General features: G+C 43.5%; 2 protein-coding genes across 20 annotated transcripts in view; one reads left to right on the forward strand and one right to left on the reverse strand.

The window, feature by feature from the left end:
• cdk5rap2 (CDK5 regulatory subunit associated protein 2) overlaps positions 1-15,186 on the forward strand; it is a 162,226-nt gene extending 147,040 nt beyond the window's left edge. For 5 of the 13 annotated variants that reach the window (XM_073052506.1, XM_073052500.1, XM_073052503.1 and 2 more), the window contains 5 exons: positions 2,444-2,590; positions 7,209-7,347; positions 7,980-8,026; positions 12,791-12,851; positions 14,476-15,186. In XM_073052506.1, coding sequence (XP_072908607.1) covers positions 2,444-2,590; positions 7,209-7,347; positions 7,980-8,026; positions 12,791-12,851; positions 14,476-14,624 — 543 coding nt within the window. In that variant the 3' untranslated portion in view covers positions 14,625-15,186. The remainder of the gene's footprint in view (positions 1-2,443; positions 2,591-7,208; positions 7,348-7,979; positions 8,027-12,790; positions 12,852-14,475) is intronic. The other 8 variants (XM_073052510.1, XM_073052502.1, XM_073052504.1 and 5 more) reach the window with 7 other exon arrangements.
• LOC140731141 (uncharacterized) lies at positions 13,296-24,740 on the reverse strand. 7 transcript variants are annotated; one of them, XM_073052513.1, is made up of 7 exons: positions 24,628-24,740; positions 22,923-23,031; positions 22,206-22,309; positions 19,254-19,353; positions 18,011-18,132; positions 16,873-17,103; positions 13,296-16,469 (listed from the first exon to the last, which is right to left on the reverse strand). In XM_073052513.1, exons 2-7 carry the CDS (start codon positions 22,982-22,984, stop codon positions 16,342-16,344), a joined length of 747 nt encoding a protein of 248 aa, XP_072908614.1. In that variant the 5' UTR covers positions 22,985-23,031; positions 24,628-24,740; the 3' UTR covers positions 13,296-16,341. The 7 variants fall into 7 exon arrangements, with proteins under 7 accessions (XP_072908614.1, XP_072908615.1, XP_072908613.1 ...); XM_073052514.1 differs by lacking the exon at positions 24,628-24,740 and adding an exon at positions 23,664-24,621; XM_073052512.1 differs by lacking the exon at positions 24,628-24,740 and adding an exon at positions 23,194-24,621.
• Between the last annotated feature and the right edge of the window lie 16 nt (positions 24,741-24,756).

Genomic DNA, 24,756 nt, shown 5'->3' on the forward strand with positions numbered 1-24,756 from the left:
TTTTGTATGTGTTACTTGGATTTCCAGCATTTGTAGATTTTCTCTTGTTTGAGGTTTGTTTTTCAATCATTTTGCTCTTGGCCATATGTACAGCACAGAATCAGGCCATTTTGCTGATTGCTTCCATGCCAACCTTTCTGCCTAGCACACTAACCCTATTTGCTTGCATCAGGACTGTAGCCTTCCATGCCTCGCCTTGTCTAAAACCAGGCGGTATAGCTTTAAGACGAGGGTAAAGATTCAAAGGGGACCTGAGAGGTAAGGCTTTCCCCATACAATGTGTATATGGAGCGAGCAGCCAGAGGAAGTGGAAGAGGTTAGAAGAGTGTAAGAAATAGGAGCAGAAGTAGGCCATCCAGTCCATTGAGCTGAGCCTGCCCCGCCATTCAATAAGATCATGGCTGATCTGTCCGTAAATTCAGCTCCATCTACCTGCCTTTTCCCCGTAACCCTTAATTCCCTTACTATGTAAAAACCTATCTAACTGTTTCTTAAATATATTTAGTGAAGAAACCTCAACTGCTTGTCTGGGCAGAGAATTCCACAGATTCACCACTCTCTGGGAAATACAGTTTCTCCTCATCCCGTCCTAAATCTTCTCCCCTGAATCCTGAAGCAATGTCCCCTAGTTCTAGTCTCACCTACCAATGGAAACAACTTTCCTACTTCTATCTTATCTATCCCTTTCAAAATTTTGTATGTTTCTATAAGATCCCCTCTTGTTCTCTGAACTCCAGAGAGTATAGTCCCAGATGACTCAATCTCTCCTCATAGGTTAACCCCTTCAACCCTGAAATCAACCTGGTGAACTTCCTCTGCACTGCCTCCAAAGCCAGTATATCCTTAAGTATGGAGACCAGAACTACACACAGTACTCCAGGTGTGGCCTCACAAGTACCCTGCATAGTTGCCGCATGACCTCCCTGCTCTTGAATTCAATACCTCTAGCAATGAAGGCCAATATTCCGTTTGCCTTCTTAATAACCTGTTGTACCTACAAGCCAACTTTTTGCAATTCATGAACAAGCACTCCCAAGTCCTTCTGCACAACAGCATGCTGCAATCTTTCACCATTTACATAATAATCTGCTCTTCTATTATTCCTTCCAAAGTGCATGATCTCGCATTTACTAACGTTGTATTCCATCTGCCAGACCTTGGCCCACTCACTTAACCTATCTATATCGCTCTGCAGACTCTCCACATCCTCTGTACAATTTGCTTTTCCACTCAGTTTAGTGTCATCAGCAAATTTTGCTACGCTACACTCATTCCCCTCTTCCAAATCATCAATGTAAATGGTAAACAGCTGCAGGCCCAGCACTGACCCCTGTGGCACCCTACTGACCACAGACTGACAACAGGAGAAACACCCATTTATACCGACTCTCTGCCTAAGGTATTGGTTAAATGTTATGTACTGAGATACAGGGAAAAGCTTGTTTTACATACTGTTCATACAGATCAGATCATGAGCTAAAACGGGTAGAACAACAGTAATGCAGAATAGCATGAAGAAGCCACAAAGAGTGTAGTGCAGGGAAACAAAGTATAAGGTCATAACAAGGTAGATCATGAGACCAAGGATCCATCTTATCATACAAGTCTGATAGCAGCGGGCTGGAAGCTGTCCTTGAGCCTGGTGGTACGTGCTTTCAGGCTTTTGTTCTTTTGTGCAAAGAGACGGAGGAGACAGAATGTGCAGGGTTGCCGTTCACACTACAGGTCTCGGATGGAATGTCAGTTACGCTGACATTTGGACACGTTTAGAGGGATGTGAGTCAATCACAGGCAAATCAGATGAGCTCAGATAGGCAGCTTGGTTAATATGGACCAGTTGGGTTGAAAGCTCTGATTACAATCTGTATAATTTAAATAGTACCCATTTAAATACAAATTGTTCCTGATTCCCTGCATTTAAATAAAAATGAAACAATTATCCTCAAAGCCCCTTTAAAACCCTTTCCTCTCACTTTCAACCTATGTCCATTGTTTTTTACCCTTACCTTAGTAGTAGCATAGAATGCAGTAAAAATACAGATCGTAGATTTTTTTATGTGACTTTTCCTTGCCCGATGTCTCACAACTGCCTATAGTGCAGATTTCGTTGTGAATAGTTATTGCCAATATATCTCATTGTATCTGACTGCTCGGAGTAAAGTGAAATGGTGCCATTTACCAGATCTACCGTCAGTCTCTACAACGTCCCTCAGGATTTCCTCATGTTTCACTTTCCTGTACCAGTGTGGGGGTTTCCACACTGTCTGGCACTCACAACCTCTTGGGCTTTAAAGTATGTTTCCAATGTATCTTTTCACATTTGCCTAAGTAGCCACCTTTTTTCTTCACGATTTGTGCTTGGAATTGATTTTAATGAAGTTGTTTCTAACCTCTTGTCTTGTTTCCCTTCTCTTTCCTCCCCCAACTCCTCTGCATCTTCCAGGGTGCTGTTGAACCTTTGCTGAAGGACTTGTCATCAAATGTAAGCAGCATGCAGCAAGTGCTCGAGGAAGCAGGACGCTTACTAAAGCTCTTCTGGAGGGTGTCACTGCCCACCCCGGCTGCCCACTCTGCTAGTCAGCATCAGCAGGTAGAAATCCACAACAATGTCTTTAGAAAATCCTTTGGCGTGTAGGACATTTGTTTTAAATCTAATCTCATAATTATACCTGGATTTTATATTAAACTCCTCATTGTTTAGCAAAGATTTAAAGATTCTACTTCTCATGCCCACAACATACTACCTCCAACCTCATATTTTTGGAATGTGCGAGGAAACTGCAGCATCCAGAGTAGTGGTCGCCAACCCGCCGATCGCGATCGACTGGTCGATCTTTGAGACTTTCCCAGTAAATCCCAAAAAAAAAAGAAAAAGAAATACACAAATACTGTTGAGAGATTGTTTCTGGGTTGCGGGGTATTAGTTCCATTCTTTCTGCCCAGTGCGCATGCGTGTAGCTCCCCCACACTACACAGTGTACTTCAGTGGTCTCCAACCACCGGGCCACGAGGAAACAATATGAGTCAGCTGCACCTTTCCTCATTCCCTGTCACGCCAACTGTTGAACTTGAATGCACACGAGATCATCAGTCACCTAAACGTAGTAATACCCTCACGCCAGAGATCACTGGTGGCCTCGCGCGGCCAGCGGGATGTGCCGATGCTACTGGCCTGGAGCGCGGACAGATGGGCGCTGCCTCTAAACCTGTTTAGCACACTGAATTTCGTGGGGAACTTGGTGCTAAAATATTTGCAGACGACCTAATTCGGGCTCAGGGTTTCATAAGTAGCAGAGCAGCTACCTCGCTGCGATCTACTTAAAGTCATCCCTCGAGCCAAACTTTTGTTGGCAGATAGATCCTACAAGGAGGGCAGGCACACGCTGCGTCACACTCCTTGCTTGGTCGGTCGCTCTCTCCGGACTGCGACCGCTGTGGCCCCGGCACAGGGACCTCCGGACCCGACCTTGTCCTCTCACCCCCACCTGCAACCAGCCGCACTGGCCGAGGCATCTGGTGACGGGCGGGAGGCTGGAGTTCGGGTCCGGAGGCTGTCTAATGAGGCAATGAAGCACTCAAAACTGCTTCGGTACCCTGAGTCTAAGCACTCTGCACTTAAAGACATACCCGATGAGTTTTGTGAGCGGAAAAAGCGTGAGCAAGTGGGACAGAAGCAAGTGCTGAGAGCCACGAAAACTAAATTGCGGAATAGACTGGACATAAGGAACCTGCTTCGAGTATCGCTGTAATCTGGTCGTGTTTAACACCACCACCACCCCCCCGCCCCCCGCCCCCCCCATCGGCCGGTCCTCAAGAATATTGTCAATATTAAACTGGTCCACGGTGCAAAAAAAAGGTGGTGACCCCTGGTGTTTATACATTATTTCTACTTCTGGGTTGCAGGGTTTTACTTCCCGTCTTTTCTGCCCCAGTGCGCATGTGTGTAACTAATCGATCTGGGGTCGATCTTGCCTTTCATTAAGGCTGAGGTAGGGGAACTTGGGCTTAAAAAGGTTGGTGACCACTAATCCAGAGGAAAACTATGTGGACAAGGGGCAAATATACAGACACCGGAGGGAACTGAATGCATGCTGCTGGCTCTGTAAAGTGTTAACACTAACTGTGGTAGAGAAATGATTTAGTACTGAACAATGTAGACTGTGAGCTTTGTTCGATCATATAGGGGAAAATAAATTCCATCAGCTAATGCACAAAGTGATAGAGCTGATCTGTTTCAATGAATTGTGCAGCACAGAAACATTTTCAGTATCCAGCATCCGCAGCCTCTGTGTATAACCCCTTGGTTAGTTTTTTATCTGTGAACCTAATCCAGTACGTTAATTTGGCCCTTTCTGCCTCACATTCAAACAGTCTACCATCGCTACAGGATTTGTATATGTCCAGTACCAGGACAAACATTGCGGACACTATCATCATCCACCCTGCAAACTTCCTTTCCCCAAGGCTCCCTTGTAGAAAGTACCCAAAGGCTTTGAAAACAAGAACTTCATACCATCTTCAAAGTTTCTTCAGGTAGTTAATATGATCAACCATTCTTGCTGACACCCACTCAGTCCTCTACATCCATGACACCAATCACAGCACTGTAAACACATTAAACCGCTTCTAGAATGATCGGTTTGGAGTTTAATTCACTCACTGGGATGTGAGATTGATGAGGAGATGATGAGTTTGGTGTTGAATTCACTCTGCGGATGTGAGAGTGATGAGGAGATGATCAAATCTGCAAGAGATTCTGCAGCTGCTGGAAATCCAGAGTAACACACACTGAATACTGGAGGAATTAAGCAGGTCAGGCAGCATTTATGGAGAGGAATAAACAGTCAAAATGCAGATCACTTTGTGGTGTTATCCTTGAATGCAGTATTAAGTCTGAACAAATAGCAAGGCTGAGATAAATAAGCTACTGTCGGGATGTTTAATGTGTATCCAGTCGATCATCAGATGTACTGAGCCAACATACAAGAGATTTTACCTGATCACAGAAAAAGGGTGATAGTTCAGAGAAGGTTTCAATACGAAATAATTTAGTTAGGAAATTAATTGCTTGAGTTTGTTTATTTCTGTTTGGGAGAAGCAAAGTTTACTGGGACACTGATTGCTTGTATTACTCAGTGTGACTCTGCATTCTCCTGAGAGAATATATTAATCTTTTGGGGGTATAAGGTAAGTGGCATAGGTCAAGTGGGTAGCCAGCACCTTTTTCCCAGGGCGGAAATGGCTGATTCAAGAAAGCTTAACTTTCAAGTGATTGGAGGAAAGTTTAAATAATAATAATAAATGCTTTATTGATCCTGAGTGGGAAATTCTTTCATTACAGCAACATTTAAAAACACATTTAGCAGTGTGCAGACTTAATAAAGTACAGAATAATAAAACAGACTATTGTTCTATGATGTGTGTTCTGTCACACAGATGAAATGTTGTATATGCTTATTTCATTTGGTAGGAAAGATTTTCTGTAACAACCCTTGTGACAGCAGAGCTGAATGAGTGTTCAAAAGGGTGCACCACTGCTTATTCAGTAGGTCATGGGAAGGATGTGCCAGATTGTCCATCATGGCTAACGGTTTGTTTAGTGACCCCCTCTCCTCCACTAACTCAAGAGAATCCAGATTGTAGCCAAGCGTGAACCCAACCTTTCTAGTGAGTTTTCTATCTGGTCTTTAGACATTACCAGCATCAATTCTGCTTCCCCCAGGGTAGATTATTTTCATGGAGTGGTGGGTGTGTGGAACACACTGCCAGGGGTGGTGGTAGAGGCTGTTTAGATAGGCACAGGGATGAATCAGAATAAGGTTTATTATCAGCAGCATGTGATGTAAAATTTGTTAACTTCGCAGCAGCCGTTCAATGCAATACATAATCTAGCAGAGAGAAAAAATAATAGTAAATAAAATAAAACATAGTAAATAAGCAAGTAAATCGATTATGTATATTGAATAGATTATTTAAAAATGTGCAAAAACAGAAATATTGTATATTTTAACAAAGTGAGGTAGTGTCCAAAACTTCAAAGTCCATTTAGGAATCAGATGGCAGAGGGGAAGAAGCTGTTCCTGAATCACTGAGTGTGTGCCTTCAGGCTTCTGTACCTCCTACCTGATGGTAACAGTGAGAAAAGGGCATGCCCTGGGTGCTGGAGGTCCTTAATAATGGACGCTGCCTTTCTGAGACACCGCTCCCTGAAGATGTCTGGGGTACTTTGTAGGCTAGTGCCCAAGATGGAGCTGACTAGATTTACAACCTTCTGCAGCTTCTTTCGGTCCTGTGCAGTAGCCCCCTCCCCCGCCCATACCAGACAGTGATGCAGCCTGTCAGAATGCTCTCCACGGTACAACTATAGAAGTTATTGAGCATATTTGTTAACATGCCAAATCGCTTCAAATTCCTAATAAAGTATAGCTGCTGTTTTGCCTTCTTTATGACTACATCAATATGTTGGGAAAAATAGTAGAGATAGTGTTATGTGGGAGGGAAGGGATAGATTGATTCTGGAGTAGAGTCATAGAACAGTACAGCACAAAACACACCCTTCGTCCCACCCTTCATCAGAACATGCTAACTTGCTAAGTGTTTTTGATTGTTTCCAATTTATCTTGCCCCCATCCAGAAAGTAATTAATTGGAGATAAATTGAGTCTAGCTACATTATTGCGTTGAGGGAGTTGTTATACTAGTTTTGTACCTGGAACATTTTAGAAATTGTAGGCTAAGGGGAAGGGAAGAACTGTAAAGAAACTGAAAGCCAAATATGGGGTGGGTTTCTGCACATCATTGTCCCGCCTGGTGGTGCAATAATATCAGCACTGGACTCCGGAGCGAAGGTTCCCAAGTTCGAGTCCAAGTTGCGTTGAGTGTCAAGCTAGCAACTCGACCTCATAAAAACAAGAATAGCTTGGTACGGAAGCACTGTCATGACGGTGCCCCGATAACTCCACTGCTGGGTTAAGGGTTATTCTTCTTCTTTCTGCACATCAACACAAAATTCAATCAAATGTATGGAGTGGATAAACAATAAACATCCTTGCTGATATCAGACAGGCCACCTTCAGTCCATTCAGAGAGATCCGAATTATGGATGTTCACAGATAATGTCTGTATTCTATGTTTTACTCCTTACTAACAATGGAAGTTGCAGAAATACACACAGGCAGAAGGTGCATTTAATTATTTTCTCACTTTCAGGAGAAGGTTGTGAAGGACGAGGTCTCTCGGCTGCGAAAGAAGCTGACAGAACAGGAGAAGCTTCTCCATGGCACAGTGAAACGTCTCCGAACGACCAACCAGCTGAAGGAGGGCATGGAGAAAATTATCATTGATCAGCGTCAGTATCAGTCCTGAGCTGTCCCTCCCCCTCGGGTTAACCATTCACTAATGAGGCATCAGTATCTGTCCTGAGCCATCCTTTGCTTCAGCTTGTGCTGACCATGCAGCCTACTCTAGAACCTGCCTAGAATTTCCCTACAGCATAGCCCTGTATTTTTTCTAAGTTCCATGTACTTATCTAAGAGTCTGTTAAACAACCCTATTGTACCTGCTTCTACCACTGTCACTGGTAGTGCATTCCACACACCCACCACTCTTTGTGTGAAAAACTTATCTCTGATATGCCCCCCCCCCCCCCACCCACCCCCGGCGTACCTACTTGCAAGCACCTTAAACTATGCCGCCTTGTATTAGTCTTTTCAGCCCTGGAAAAAAGCTTCTGGTATCCACACAATTAATGCCTCACATCATCTACACCTCTATCAGGTCATCTCTCATCCTCTGTCACTCCAAGGAGAAAAGGCCAAGTTCACTGAAACTATTCTCATAAGGCACGCTCTCCAATCCAGGCAACATCCTTGTATATCTCCTCTGCACTCTCTCTATAGCATTCACATCCTTCCTGTAGTGAACTAAGCACAGTACTCCAAGTGGGGTTTAATTTTAATGAAAATGTTCTTTCCCTCCTAGTGTCACTGACACATGATGTACTGAAGAAAGCGAGAGGAAATTTGGAGGTGAGTGGCATGTTCAGAAACTGATAAACTTAAATTTTCATCAACTGTAGAACAGAACTTGATGGTAACCATTGATAAAATAAACCCAATTGTTTGAAATTCTGATAACATTTTTACCCTTCTTTGCATTGGTGAGGAATCTCACAGGTTTGACACAGCTGTAGAGCTGACGAGTACTTTGTTGTGTTATCTTTTGAACATTTATTGAGGCCACGATGTAAGCTGTTGTAAGGATGTTTGATGTGTACCTAGTCAATCGTTGGATGTACTGAGCGGACATTCAGTATTAGATCACAGAAACGTGTGATAGGACGACTACAATAGGAAGTAATTTAATTGGGAAATTATTTGCTTGAGTTTCATTATTTCTGTTTGGGAGAAGCAAGGTGTAACTGGGACACTGGATGTTTGTATATACAATGTGACTCTACATTCTCTTGTAAGAATACATTTGCCCTTTAAGATAATATGAGACATAGATAGAGGGGATATCAGCACCTTTTTCCCAAAGCAGAAATGACTATTACAAGAAGGCCCCAAAGAGTGTAAGGTGATTGGAGGAAAGTATAAGGGGTAGATGTTTGAGGTAAGTTTTTTGTGTTTTTTTTACACAGAGCATGGTGGGTGTGTAGAACACAATGTCAGGGTGTTGATAGAGGCTGTACAGATATTTTTTAGGCACATGGTTAAAAGAAAAATAAGGGCCATATGGGTGGGAAGGGATAGATTGGAATAAAAGTCATAAAACACTACATACAGCATATAAACACTTCATCCCATCTAGTACCACTGACGTGCACCCAGACTATAGCCCTCCATATCCCTCCTATTCATGTACCTGTTTTTCTTAAATGTTGAAATTGAACCTGCTTCCACCACTTGCCCTGGCAGCTCATTCCACACTCTCACCATCCTCTGAATGAAGAAATTCCCCCTCAATTTCCTCTTAAACATTTCACCTTTTAACTCTTAACCCCTGATCTCTAGATCCAGTCTCGTCCAACCTTGGTAGAAAAAGCCTGCTTGCGTTTACCCTGTCTATACCCCTCAATTTTGTATACCTCCATCAAATCTCCCCTCAGTCTCCTGCGCTCTAGGGAATAAAGTCCTAACCTATTCAACCTTTTCCTATAAGTCCGTCCTCAAGTCCCAATAACGTACTTGTAAATTTTCCTTGCACTCTTTCACTCTTATTTACATTTTCTCCTATAGGCAGGTGTCCAAAACTACACACAATACTCCAAATTAGCCCTCACCAACATATTATACAATTTCAATATAACATCCCAACTCCTGTACTCAGTACTGTACATTGATTTATGAAGGCCAATGTGCCCAAAGCTCTTTTCATGAACCTATTACGTTAAAAGGTCAGCACAGCGTCATGGTCCAAATGACCTGTTTTATGTTCTATGCAGAGAGCACTGGAACAGATGTCTCGTCCCTCATCTCATTCCAGTCATTGGTTATATTGTTCACACTTGATAGAAGCTCAGATGAAGATCATGATGACCCAGTAGTTTGGGTGCCTTGGTTTTTAGATTATAGGTTTACTGAATTGTTTGAATTTAAATTCCTCAACTGCCGTGACAGGGTTTGAATTTGTGACTCTGGACTAGTAGTTACTACCCTATCTATTCGGCTTACAATGTGGATAAGGCCATTTGGCCGATTGAATATTTCTGACCGTATGCAAAACTTATCCTCCTAGTCGCACAGCCACATTTGCTCTTCACAAGCCCTGTAAATGTAATCCTTCAGGTGGTTACCCCTTTCCTAAGTTGTCTCCTCATTCCAGTCACACTTCCTTTATTGGTCCAGAGAAGTACTGTTCTGGAAAGTTCTCCAGAATGCAGTTCCCTTTGTAGTGAGCTATAGTAAAATTTGAACAGGTTGGCTGGGCTGTCTCATGCTTTGCTCTACTTTCCCACTAAGCAGCAGTTCTGAGGGCTCCCATTAGTATACCTGAGGAAGTTCTCCTGTGTCAGCACCACGCACAAAATGCTGGAGGATCCCAACATGTTAGGTAGCATCTATAGAAATGAATAAGCAGTCAATGTTTCAGGCTGAGACCCTTCATTGGGACTTGATGAAGGGTCTCAGTCCAAAATGTCATTTATTTCCCTCCATAGATGCTGCCTGACCAGCTGAGTCTCTCCAGCATTTTGTGTGTGTTGCTCAATATTTCCAGTATCTGCAGAATCTCTTGTTTCAGAACTGGCAGTAACACGGTTTGCTCTTCCTTCCATTCCTTACCTGAGCACTTCTCTGCAGTATTCGGTACTACTGCTGCTTTTAATCCCTCTTGCAGCTCTCCAATCATCAGTGGAGTAATTAAAAGAACAGTAAACGGTTTTCCATTTCCTTGTACTCTGTTGGTTTAGGATTAGATGATGCGTTTTTGTACTGCACTTCATCACCCCCGTGCTTTGTATACTTTTCATTGCTCAGTCTCAGTTTCTGTCCTCTCCCAGGTTAGTTGGAAACCATCCCTCACATGGAGCACAGCAGAGAAACAGGCCCTTCGGTCCATTGCCTCTGGGCTGACCGTTGTGTCCAACTACGCTAATCCATATGGTTCTGTCTTGTGCATTCAAGTGTCTGCTTAGGTTCCTGTTTCTGCTTTTGACAGCTCACTCCAGATACCAACTACTGTGTGTTTGTGAGTGAGTGTGTGTGTGTGTAAAAGATTGGCCTCCGATCTCCACAGCCTCAGAACAGAGGGACGTCCATTTAGAACAGAGATGATGGTTGTGATTCTGTACAATTCATTGTCACTTACAGCTAGGAGGACAAGTCACTGGATGTATTAAAGTAGAGGTTGATAGGTTCTTAGGGTATCAAAGGTTGTAGGAAAATTAATTACAGTGGGATTAAGATGGATAATAAATCAGCCATGACTCAGAGCAGACTCGGTGGGCTGAATGGCCTAGTTCTGCTTCTATGTAATATGGTCTTATGGAACCCATACCCTGAACTACAATCGGTCTCAGATACTACAGCGTCTCATTTCTTCCCCTTCTGGTCTGAGGTTCTCCCTCCTGTTCTAACTCCAGCAGTCTGTGTATCTGCACTGTAATTCATTAAATTATTTATTACATCACTCTGATATAGTTAAGTTACCTGCCAGTATGGAAGTTCTATCATTGAGTTTATAACTCAGATTTTAAATGTTAAATTTGAATTGATTTATTTCTCACATGGGAGAATCTGTAAGCTAGTAACAAAATGAATGAAGATGCTATCAGATAGATTTTCGCTTTCTACTTTAGCTCCACAAGATAATGAAGTGCCATAGTTCGGGATGATCAAAAACCTGTGCTACATCCCGTCAATTCACACCAGAATTAGCAATGATATAAAATGTGAACCGGGGTGTATGGGATGCCCGGGGGGGTGGGGGGGGGGGGGTAGCACCACTGGTGAAGGAGTTTGTCGTGTCCGTTCCAGATCAGGTCACCTTTGTCCCTACCGGAGACTCTGCTCTCATCTGTGGCTCCAGGTAGCTGTTTGCATATGACAGCAGCCGCACCTTGGTACACTGCTTCAACAGACAGGCTAAACCAGGTGAGGGTAGCCAGCAGACCTTAGGGACATGCCTCTCCTAGCTTGTGAAGTCAGCTTTGGTGGACTGTGCATATGAGATCTACAGTGAGACCCAACGGCCAGGAAGGTGGATCTGCAATGCTCCATGCAGAGCAAAGGACATGACGAGGCACAGAAGTAATGATGGAGCAGGAAGGTTTAAAAGGAGAGGGGTGGCATTACGAGTCAGGGAAAATGACTTGGCAGTGCTCAGTCAGGACAGACTAGAACTCATCTACAGAGGCTTTGAGTGGAACTCGGGAACAAGAAAGCTATGACCACGTTAATAGGACTATATTGTAGATCACCCAACAGTCTGTGGGATTTAGAAGAACAAATTTGTAGAGATCACGGACTGTTGCAAGAAATATAAGGTTGTGATAGTAGGTGATTTTAACTTTCCCTATATTGAGTGGGATTCTGATACTTTAAAAGGACTTGATGGGATTGAGTTTGTCACATATGTTTGCGGAAGTTTCCCTAATCACTACATAGATGTCCCAACAAGAGAGTGTGCAATACTTGATCTCCTAATAGGGAATGAGACAGGGCAGGTGACAGAAGTTTCTGTCACCTCCCTACACAGGAACGATGACCTGAGTTGTGGTAGAAAAGGTTAAACTTTATTCCCTCAAGCATAGGAGAATGAGGGGAGATTTGATAGAGATACCAAATTATGAGGGGTAGAAACCTGGTGATTGCAAGTAAGCTTTTTCCACTGAGGTTGAGTGAGTCTAGAACTAGAGGTCGTAGCTTAAGGGTGAAATATTTAAAGGAAACATAAGAAAGAACTTCTTCACTCAGAGGGTGGTGGGAGTATGGAACAAGCTGCCAGCAGAACTGGTGGCTGCAGGGTCAATTGCAACATTTAAGAGGTTTGGATAGGTACATGGATGGAAGGGCTATAGTCCAGGTGCGGGTTAATGGGACTAGATGGAATAAAAGTTTGGCATGGACAGGATAGCCAAAGGGTCTGTTTGTGTGCTGTAGTGCTCTGTGGCTCACAAACCTGTGTTTTGAAAGCAATTCATCTCAAGTTTGTGTGAACCCTCCCTCAGCTGCATGTTTTCCTACATTAGTAAGTACTCTTCTGTCAAATCCTCTTCCTGCATTTTCAAACTAACTTACTTCAATTTGTATTCCTCCTTCCTTTCCCTTCACTCTTGCCGTCCATCTGAGATGTCCCAGATGAATCATTACATGGTTTTTGATCTTAAAGGCTTTCCAAAGCAAAGCGAAGGTTGGTGAAGTGTGTGTCACCTCTGTAACTGATGCATGCTGATGCCTGATGCACGAATTGTTCTCTCTCAAGTTTTCCTAGCCTTTCATATCTAGGAATACCAGTTAATTCACCTTTGCACTGGCCTAGAATTTGCTTCCTAATTGAATACCCTTCTGTTAGACTTCAGCACAGAAATAGTTCACTACAGGGTTAAGAAGACCCATGGGTGTCTGGAACTGTGGCCCAGAGCTGGACCTTCATTCCACGTGTGCACCTAAACAGACTCCTCATTTGCTGGGAACTTTGGAAAATCACAACCAAAGCATCCACTATCTTTGCAGACCACAGATTACAGACAAACCTTGTTTGCCAAGTGTTTTCTAAGCACCTCTTCCCATAGCCCCTGGATTCTACCATTACTGGATGCTTTTGATGTCCCCTGTATAATGAGGTTAAAGATACTTATTCAGTCTCTGCAGTTTTATTAAATAAAAAAAATACAGATTGACTTTAATTGCCACATGCACATTGAAACATACAGTGAAGTCCATAGTTTGCTTCAATGACCAACACAGTCAGAGGATGAGTTGTGAGCAGCCTGTAATTGTCACCATGCTACTGGCACCAACATAGCATGCCTGCAACTTATTAACTCTAACCTGTATGTGGAAGAGAACTAGAGCATCCGAATGGAACCTCATACAAACTCCTTACAGATAGCGGTGGGAATTGAACTTCAGATACAGTGCAGTTATGACACTAACCACTCCGCCACTATGATGCCCTTTGTGGTATTTCCCATTAATTCTCCATAGACAATCTTTATATATATTACTGTGATTTTTATTTCTTCCTAGCCTTCCCTCGTAGTGAGAAAATAGACTTTGAGAAGCTTTGGGAATTTAGGAAAACATTGATCCTCTGGTACACCAGACTTCACAATCCTTTGTTTATTGACTTGTTACAGTCCATAACTACTTAGCTCCCTACCCAAACCTTCTGTCACTCAGTTGAATATGGTTTCATTTCTAAATTTCAGCCTGCTGTGTAAGATTGTGGTTTCTCTGAGGTTGCTGCTTTTTTCTTCCATGGTCCACTCTTCTATAAGATTCCTTCTCCAGCCCTTTCCACCTATCACTTTCTGGCTTGTCCTCCTGCTTTCCCCCCACCTTCTTTGGCACCTGCCCTTTCCTTTTCAGTCCTAATGAAGGGTCTTGGCCCAAAACATCTGACTGCTTATTCATTTCCATAGATGCTGCCTGACTTGCTGAGTTTCTCCAGCATTTTGTGTGTGTTGCTTTTAATTTCCAGCATCTGCAGAATCTCGTGTTTAATATAAAGCAGGGGTTCCCAACATTTTTATGCTTATGGACCCCAGGTTGGGAACCCCTGGAATAGTGATTTTGCTTTTTTTTCCCCTTCTCAGATTCATTTTCCCGTTGTGCATACTTTTGCATAAAATGCCTTTTATGCATGATGGTGAATCAGGATTGTGGTGCATTTTACATTGGTGATGATTACTTTTATACAGATCTCTGTGTAAACATGTTGAAATTTGTCTTGATTCATGACTGCCTCATATCATTGTGATGTCAAGATTTTTAAAAGAAATTGTCACCACAGGTTGTTTCCTCTCTCAAAGCAGACCCAACCCCCCGAGGCTGTGACGCTAGATGGGAGCTAATGAAATCCTTCGACCAAGCTATCAACCAGAGTGGCTCTAGTGAAGAGGCTCACTCTGCTTCTGAGGAAATGTACGACTCTCTGACCTCATCATTCTGCAGTTATTAAAAATCAGCTACTTAACAAGTCAAATTGCTGTTTTGTAAAAGGAAAAAAATAATTGCCTGAAAATTAGCTTTTTTGCACAGGATTGCAGAACTTTCCTCAATGCTAAACATAAAGTAATATGGTACAGAAACTGAAAATATTGTGAAATGCTAAAGGAACTTTGTTTGCAAACTATGGAAATGGGGTTTTAAAATGTTGTATAAGTGCTTTTAAAATTATGTAGACTAAGAAATGTTGAACCATTTCAGGATTTAAAATGTTAAAAGAAACCTTTGTACATTTCCTTCTGTTTAGTAATAATTGTTGTGTAAAGAATCTATTCTGTAAATAAGCACAAATCTGTGTTCAATGCGAACGACGTGGCTGTTGTGATGTGCTGTTTTGTCTCTTCAGGGAACTTGAGCTTCTCTAAAGTACTGCCTTGGCCTTAAATTGGAATCCTCTTCATGTCGATGTTTGGTCTTTATTTTAAAGAAGGTGTGGAAGTTGTAAAAGGGAGCTGTTGTACATACTATTGAAATGTATGGGTCATTGTCAAAATACATTTTATATAAGAATGCAACTGTTATCCAATTTTTATTACTTTTGTATTCCCATTATGCAAAGTATAATAATGGTCTGACAACTATGGCCACAATTAAGCCACTCTCAGGTTGGAGCAGCACACCTTCCTTGTATTCCATCTGGGTAGCTTCCAACCCGCATGAATATAGATTTCTACAACTTTCAGTAATTACCCCTCACTCCTCCCTTTCCATTCTGGCTCCTGTCTCACCTCCCCTTGGTGCCCCTCCTCTTACCCTTTCTCCCATGGTCCACTCTCCCTTCCTATAAAATTCTTCTTGAAATTATTCAAGTTATAAACTGTTTCAAATTATGTATACAAACGCTGAGGGTTTGTACAGCTTATTGATCTACAGAATCAGGTCTGTCAGCTGCTCATATCCTCACCACAGTGAGCTAAGATTGCTGTTGGATATGCAGTTAGTCAGGCTTTAAGGATTGAGGAAGGTCAGCAGATGCAACCAGACCTGTTTCGTACCTTTGTCACACTGAAACAGTTCAGTTACCAGCTCACAGGGCAAACAAGCCTAACCCCCATCAACTTGGGTCCTTGGCTTTAGTACAAGGCTGACTTATTCTTTCACCACAATAAGGAGCAAATAGCAATTCTGCAAATACTGAGGAACTCAGCCAATCAGGCAGCACCTATGGAGGGGAATAAACAGTCTCAAATGAAGGGTCTTGGCCTAAAATGTCAACTCATTATTCCTCTCCGCTAATGCTGCCTGACCTGTTCCTCCGGTATTTTTACATTCATATATTTTTAAGTACAGTGCAGAACAGGCCCACTGAATCCTGGCCTGACAATGACCAATTAACTGGTACATCTTGGAACACGGAGAATATACAAACTCCGTTCAGACAGTGCCAGAACTGAATTGCAAACTCTGGAATGCCCTAAGCTGTAATAGTGTTGTGCTAACTGCTATACTACCACATATATCAATCTGCAAACTAGCCTTATTCTCCACATAACATAACCTGTAACACAATTTAACAGAAGTACAACCACTTATCAATGAATGGCACTATAAATCCAAGTTATAAACACCCTGCAGTGTGAACTCCGGATATAACATGACAGATGTTTAAAGACTCTTCAGGAACCCTGTACAGAAATAAGTGGGCGTGTCGCCGATGCCTTTTCCTCAACCTAAAGCAGGATTGAGCTTGGCTCAGCCGTCTGTAGTGATGCAGCAGCGACCTGGATTTTTTCATTCAGCTGCTGTGGAGATTTCAGTAGTTGTGCCAATCTGTCACGTGGCATCTCAAGCAGCATGCCTGCAGAGGTATTAATGTTAAAAATTAGGCTGCACTCTTAATCAAAATCTAAAAACATATCATAAAACACTTGATCAGCAGTCCACACATCCCCATAACCCTTCCCTCTCCTTCGTCAGCAGCAACAGTGAAATGCATCGTTTGCATCAACAACTACTGTTGTGCTGGGGACAGCCTACAAGTTTCACCACACATTTCTGTGCCAACATAGCAGGCCCAGAATGCTCAACAGAACAACACACCAAGCAACAAAACAGTATCAGAACGAGCTCCGTTCCTCCGTCCCGCCCACACACACACAGTCCTTTAACCTCTCACTAAGCCAAAGCAGCACTTCCCAGACTCAACTCTACACAAGCATAACTTATAAACACACACATTAACTGACTTTAACCAGCTGTACCTGTTATCTTGCTGGAGTGCTGACTGTATTTTGTGCTGTTAATGTAACAGTACAACTCCTCTCCTAGATTCTCAGTCTCACTGTCAAGATCACTTCCCTCCTCATCATTCAGTTCGGAGTCTGAGCATCGCTGTGGGAGTGCAGACTTGGCCCTCTCGACAGCACCTTTTAGCGCCAGGCTGTCCGTCAGCAAAGTCTGAATGGCAGAAAGATCCAGTTCCAAAAGCATTCCTACAACAGCGGGTTAAATCAGAATCCAATTAGTGGAGGAGGCCCTCTGTTGGTTGGGATCAACCATGGATGCTGCATCCTGGCTGCCTTATGTGGTACGCAAGCCAGCCCAGTATGATGTGGAGATCGAGCCATTGCCCATACAGCAGGCTCCCCCTCTCCATGCAGCTGATGAATCTAAAGGAACGGCAGAGACTGATAGTTTGGTACCCACGGATTCATTAGAGTAATCAGTCGGAGTTGAACACAATGCAAGACTGTCTTAGGGACTCGCAGCTCCGGATTTATCCTTAGGGTTTGCTCCTGAAGCCTCTCCATGAGTGGGCATTGCTGTACCACACTACAAGTAGTAACACACAAAATGCCAGAATGTGGGGAGAGGGGAAGGAGTACAAGCTGGTAGGTGAGGGGGAGGAGGGTGGGTGGGGCAGAGGATGAAGTGAGAAGCTGGAAAGTGATGTGAAGGTTGGACCATGGGAGGCGCAGAACCAGAGGTTGGTGATCGGCAGGTGAGGAGAAAAGAAGGGTGAATGGAGAACCAAAATAGAAATGGAAAAACAGGTAGAGGAGGGGTGGAGAAATTGATGTTTATGCCATCAGGTTGGAGATATACAAGCTACCTTATGTATTTATATTGTTTTTTTATTCATTCTTTACCTTTTGTATTATTTTGTGCTGCATCAGATCAAGAATAATTATTATTTAATTCACCTTCACAGTTGTGGACTGGAGACGATATTAAGTAATTCTGAATGGGGTGTTGATCCTGCACCCCACGGGTTGCTTTATCTTGGCATTAGAGGAGACCACAGACCAACGTGTTGGAATGGGAATGGAGGTAGAATTAAAATGAAAATCACTGCACCGTTTGCCTCGTGAAGATTCATTGAGACAAGCTTTGCCTCACCTGTAATGTAAGCACAGTTCTGAGGATCAATCTTCTCTACCTGTTCGAAAATCTTCTCTCCAAGCTTCTCCTTCGCATCGTCAAGGTCCAAATCAGAAACTTTCGTCTCATGAGGCAATTCTCTGAGGGTGTGAGAAGCAGCCAGCTTTGTGAATGAGGCATGGGTCAATCTGTAAATTACCTATTCAGATCTCAGCATGACAAATAACATAACACTCCACATTCCCAAATGCTACAGAAAACAGACAACTCTTCACTCTGAAGCATTTCAACCGTGGCTCCCCGATCTCAGACCACAGATTTCAGCGGCAACTTTCTCACACACTTTCTCTCTCACCCTAGAGCAGCTGATGTCTTAGTTTTAGTTCTAGAAAGCCAGGTGATGAGCAACAGTTTGACCTAACAGAATATCAAATACAGTGGAGTCTGGGTTAATTGGGGCACATCAGGACCAGTACATTTTGGCCCAAATTAAGACGCTGCCCTAAACAGCCAAAGTTTCTTGGAAATAGTTAAAGTATTAAAAAAAAGTCAAGCTACCATTTAACTGAATAACAAATTCTGCTTTTAAATGAACTATAGAATGGATTACAACACCACCAATACTACTGCAGTACGATAAAACAGTGTATTTGTTTCTAATACTTATAGTGTACAATGCTGTGTTCTTTCGATTGACTAAATTAACAAAATCAGTGCAAATACATAATGTAGATAATGGATTGCTTTCATGTTTTGACAATTGCATCCCCTAACTCTTCCATGTTCACAATAATATTGAAAGATGATTGCTGATATCTTCAAATTCTCCGTAGTTTCTAACTTGTTGCAAGTAGTGAAATCATTTCATTTTCACTCCTGGCCATTTCTGGCATCTCCTGGCCTGTTTGCATGAAACCACAGTGAGCCAAGACAGTCCTGAATTGTCTTACTACTTATTTCTTGCCAACGATCAGTGACAAAAATCACTGCTTTTTGAACATACACACACGCAACTGATGCTACTTAGAAACTGTTTGCTCCAAGCATTGTGTAGTGCATGTGACATTAGTTAGAAACTAATGTTGTTCGGCAACAGTCTCCTGCCCCAATTAAGCAGCGTAGTGTCCCAAATAAATGAAGGGAATCCCGGCCATTTTCTTGATTAGTTTTCATTCTTTAAGACTTTTCCCAAGTAAGCGGTTGCCCCAGTTAACTGGTGTCCCAAATAATTGGAATCCACTGGCGATAGACAAACACTTACTGCTCTAGTGCTTTCTCAGCAATGTGAATCCTCTGTTCCAATAGCTGTGGATCACTGACCAGTTTCTTTACTTCAGCACGTCCCAGCTCCAGCAGCATTCCTGTAAAATTCAGCACAACATTCACCCACTAACCTCCGCCATAGGCACTCACCATAACCGCCCAGCAGCGGCCATCATCAGTAAGCGAGCACAGCTGGGACCTGATCTCAAACACATCGCTGACAACGGGCAGGTGTACACAGCAGCACTGAGCTCAACCAGTCAATTCAGCTAACCAAGTGCAAAAAGGAAGTGTAGCACTGATTCACGGTCTGAGGAAGGAATGCAGCAATTGTTGGCAAAACGGGGAATCATGGAGTGGAACAGTGAGAGTGTCACGGTAGTGTGGTGGTAGCACAATTCTATTACATCTTGGGGCGTCGGAGTTCACAGTCCATTTCCAGTGCCACCTGTAAGGAGTTTGGCACATTCTCCCCATGAACCGTGTGGGTTTTCGTACGTACCAGGTAGTAGGTTAATTGGTCATTCATTGTAAATTGTCCTGTGATTAGGTAGAGTTAAATAGGTTACAAAGAGGTGGAGCGGAGTGATGAAGGCACTAAAATGTGAAGTTTGAAAAAAGTTTTATTTCCATCTTTAATATCTCTATTTTATCCCTTTCAGGGTTCTTTTGAAGACCCTGACCTGGAGTTACACACTGACTTCGGTCCTTTGCAGGAATGGGACCTGCTCTCAGGGTTCCATAACTGGCTGTTGTTCGGCGTGCCAAAGAGTCCGGCTCTGATTCAGAAGCCTAGGACCTCAGGGCTCTGGAGAAGGGCAGATCGAAGGTCAGTGTCAAGGCAGGAGACCCATGTGCCGTCAGGGGAGTCGAAATATCTACAGCTGTCTTCCCAGAGACTCGTGATCTTTGTTTGGGGAGTTTGAAAAAAGCAACGTAACTGACTTTTAACATTGTAAACCAGCAAGTTGTTTATGTCTCCCCACTTGCTGTGAAAATGGAGACACTTCTTTCTTCCTTATTAAGGAGGGGAGAGGGAGAGGGAGAGACAGAGACAGACAGACTGTGGTATGTCGAATGCCGGGTAAACAATGTAGTCTTTGGAGTACTGCAAGTCTGTGTCTGTTCTGTTGCTTTGCTCACACTTGAGAGCTCGGTGATGGGTGCCGATGCCTTTTTTTGCCGGTGGGGGGAGGAGGGGTGACTTTGTGGTTCTAACATTTAACTGTTGTTCATCCTTTGGGACACTCCTCTGTTTTTGTGGATGGTTGTGATGAAAAAGCACTTCAGGGTGTATATTGCATACATTTCTCTGACATTAAATGTACATTTGAAACCTTGAAATAGGTGGGTTGCTGGGCAGTGAGGCTCATTGGACGAAAGGGCCTGTTCTATGCTACGTCTCCAAATAGGTGGAACGGTTTAAAAATGGATCAGAGGAGCAACTTTTTCCACACAGAGGGCACTGAGTATATGGAATGAGCTGGAAACCCACGTGGTCACAGCAAGAATGTACAAACTCCTTACAGGCAGTGGTGGGAAATTAACCCAAGTGGCCTGTATTGTAAAGCATTGAGCTAACGACTACACTACCATCATCTTGAAAATGAGACCAAACCCGAGGGCAACAGATTTATAATTTACTGTAGCCTTCAACAACTTTTCTCACAACACATAACATCACCTCCTTCCATGTCATCAGTAAATATATTAATCATTCCTCCTACAGTCACTTTTCACAAACAGTAACGGCCCCAGTAGTAAATCCCTGCAGTACACAACTGGCCAGATTTACTATATTTTATAAGTTATTTATGGTAGTATTTTGTTTTATATGCTGCGTGTGATATATGTTTTGAGGTCCGGAGGAACGTTGTTTCCTTTGGTTGTACATTTGTACAGTCTGATGACAATAAATTTGAACTTGAAGAACCATTCAGGAGGGCACAGAGCAACCACTCCCTGCTGAACATCGACGGCTCCTCGGTAGAGATCATAAAGAGCACTAAATTTCTTGGTGTTCACCTGACGGAGAATCTCACCTGGTCCCTCAACACCAGCTCCATAGCAAAGAAAGCCCAGCAGCGTCTCTACTTTCTGCGAAGGCTGAGGAAAGTCCATCTCCCACCCCCCATCCTCATCACATTCTACAGGGGTTGTATTGAGAGCATCCTGAGCAGCTGCATCACTGCCTGGTTTGGAAATTGCACCATCTCTGATCACAAGACCCTGCAGCGGATAGCGGATAGTGAGGTCAGCTGAGAAGATCATCGGGGTCTCTCTTCCCGCCATCATGGACATTTACACTACATGCTGCATCCGCAAAGCAAACAGCATTATGAAGGACCCCCCCCCCCCCCACACACACACAATCACTTCTCCCTCCTGCCGTCTGGGAAAAGGCTCCAAAGCATTCGCGCACTCATGTCCAGACTATGTAACAGTTTCTTCCCCCAAGCTATCAGACTCCTCAATACCCGAAGCCTGGACTGACACCCTGCCCTATTGTCCTGTTTATTATTTTTTATAATGCCTGTACTGTTTTTGTGCACTTTATGCAGTCCTGTGTAGGTCTGTAGTCTAGTGTAGCTTTCTCTGTGTTTTTTTTTACGTAGTTCAGTCTAGTTTTTGTACTGTGTCATGTAACACCATGGTCCTGAAAAACGTCTCATTTTTACTATGTACTGTACTAGCAGATATGGTCAAAATGACAATAAAAAGTGACTTGACTTGATAACAACCTCCTTTCATCGCTACCCTGCATCATCTACCGTCAAGCTGAGACAGTTTCAGATCCAAATAGTCTGTTCTCCTCAGAATGTCAGGTGGACATTTGGAATGATGTGCCATGCAAAAGCCCAACTTGTAACCCCCGGTATTCATCAATCTCCTTAGATATTCTGACATGAAAAGATGTTGTAATGTTGAAGCTCTGTTTTGACCATCTAACCTGTTATTTTCTCACTGTGCCCAGTATTGTGAATGTCCACCAGGTCGTACAGCTGATCACCTAATGAATCTGTCGAATCGGAATCTGTCTCACCCTCAAACAGACTGGAAAGCAAACAACAGAAAGGAATTAACAGACACCAAACATACAAACAGTTCAGATTAAATCAATCACACTCAATATGCACGCATTCCCTAACCATTCTAGCGCAAACTATAGCCAATCCAACACACTCTGCAATGGAACAGACACACTGTTAGCTATCCTCATGAAAATACTTATAAATGATTGCAAGAGATTCTGCCGATGCTGGAAATCCAGAGCAACACACATGAAATGTTGGAAGTATTTAGCAAGTCAGCAGCATCTATGGAAATGAATCTGGCCTCTTACCTCCTCCTGGTGCTTCTCCTCCTTCCCTTTTCCCCATAATCCATTCTCCAATAAGATTCCTTCTTCTCCAGCCCTTTATCTCATCCACCCATCACCTCCCACTTTCTTACTTCATCCCCCCTCCCCACCCACCTTCTAGCTTGTCCTCTTTCCCCTCCCCACACTTATAATTCTGGCATCTTCCCCCTTCCTTTCCTGATAAAGGGTCTCGGACCATTGCTGCCCAGTATCTCCAGCATTTGGTGTGTGTTACCTAGACATGATATCCAGTTACATAGCTTCCTTGACACACGACACACAACAGAGATTTCATTAATGCCTTGCCATTTCTCTGTGGAATTCTGAAGGGAGCTCAGTGCAGAGAGCTGCTTCTCCTCATGTATCATCTGATCCAGTCCAGTAATGGGGCAGCTCAAGCAACCTCCCTGGAGGGCTAAAAGCAAAACATGTGTCACAAACAATAGGCTTCTTTTTATTTTACTGTTAAAACTGGAAAGACTATTCATCTTTATAACTATTGCAAACTCAAAATTATTCACTATTTTCTGTAATCAATACAAATAGCCCTCATGATGATATCCATATTGGCCAATACCTTTGTTCAAATTTTGAAAGGGCTGTGTCTCTTGCTAATTCTACAGTTGTTGGGTCAGATTCTGTCTCATTCACAATTCTTCCTTCCACCACAATGGCACCTCCTCGCCTGCATTCAGCCTTCAACGGAAGCTGTGTCTGCCCTCTGTGAGTGAAAAAGCTCCAACCCACTACCCTTCATTCCAGTTGTCATCAACATACCTTACCAAATGGAAAATTAAACAGAAAATACTAACACCAGGGAAATACTTCTTACGACACAGAACACTATAGCACAATACAGGCCCTTCAGCCCATCATGTGCTGACCTTTTAACCTACTCTAAGATCAATCCACCCCTTTCCAGCAAGACCATGAGACATAGGAGCAGAATTAGACATTGATTCCTATTGGCTGATTCATTGTCCTTCTCAACCCCATTCTCCTGCCTGCTCCCCATAACCATGGATGCCCTGACTCATCAAACTCCACCTTAAATGACTTAGATGGAAATCTCGGTCATCGTGGTTTCCCTCCACAGTCCAAAGGCTCGTGGGTTAATGGGTCCTTGAAAACTGTCCTGTGATTATGTGAGGGTTAAATTGGTGGGTGGCTGTACAGTGTGGTATCTCTAAATCAAATCAGGGACCAGTTTGGCTGAAGGCCTGTTTCTGTGCTCTGTGACTCCATAAGCCTTTTACGTGATTAGTTCCCAGGTAGTCTTTGCCTTTTTGATGCGTAACGTGTGCACATCTGGATTTCACCCTCCCTCTGCACTTTCTCGATGGTGCTAATTGCTCAGGGTTTAATGAGCGTCACTAACATCTAGGCATCCAGCATTGTTCATTTTGTGATTTACAGTAACTTTATGTCTTGGCTCTATATTGTGGCCACAGATTTCACATCACAAGACAGCGATAATAGATTTCTGAATGGACAATGAACCCATGAACACTCGCTATTTTTTTGCTCTTTTTGCATTAGTTATATATACTTCATACAATAATTTATAAGCTATTTTCAAATTATTATAATATGCTACAATGCACTGCTGCTGCAAAACAATAAATGTCACGACAGATCCCGACAGCAAAGTTGCCAGATGCCGGGGAACGGGGAGCAGAGACAGGGTGTCTTGTTCCCAGGGTCACAGAACCGAGGTGTGGTGGTGGGGACCCGGAGTGTGGGGAACGGGGGCCGGGTCAGGGACAGTAATGGCGATAAGGAAAGCTTTCGGGAGAAGGGACCGGCCGGGCCCCGGTAACCAGCATTCCGGCGATACAACAGGGAGACTTCGCTTCCCTCCACCCACTCCGGGAGCTACGAGCCGCCAAACCCTTCCCCCTTGCGGACTGCGACCCACTGGGGTTCCAGCCCCGAGTTTTCCCCCAACCGTGGGCAACCGAACTCCTCCCCTTCACCACAAACAACCACCGCTCAAAATGGCGGCACCTACCCTGGCTCGTCGCGATCCAATTGCGTCAGCCGTGGCAACGGCGCGCGCCGGATTGCGTCCCGTCCGTACGGCGTGTAGTCTGAATTCCTCCGCACCGGAAGTAATGTAGTTCCGCCAGAAATGGAAACA

This window comes from Hemitrygon akajei, chromosome 7, assembly GCF_048418815.1.
Source record: "Hemitrygon akajei chromosome 7, sHemAka1.3, whole genome shotgun sequence".
NCBI classification, from domain to species: domain Eukaryota; kingdom Metazoa; phylum Chordata; class Chondrichthyes; order Myliobatiformes; family Dasyatidae; genus Hemitrygon; species Hemitrygon akajei.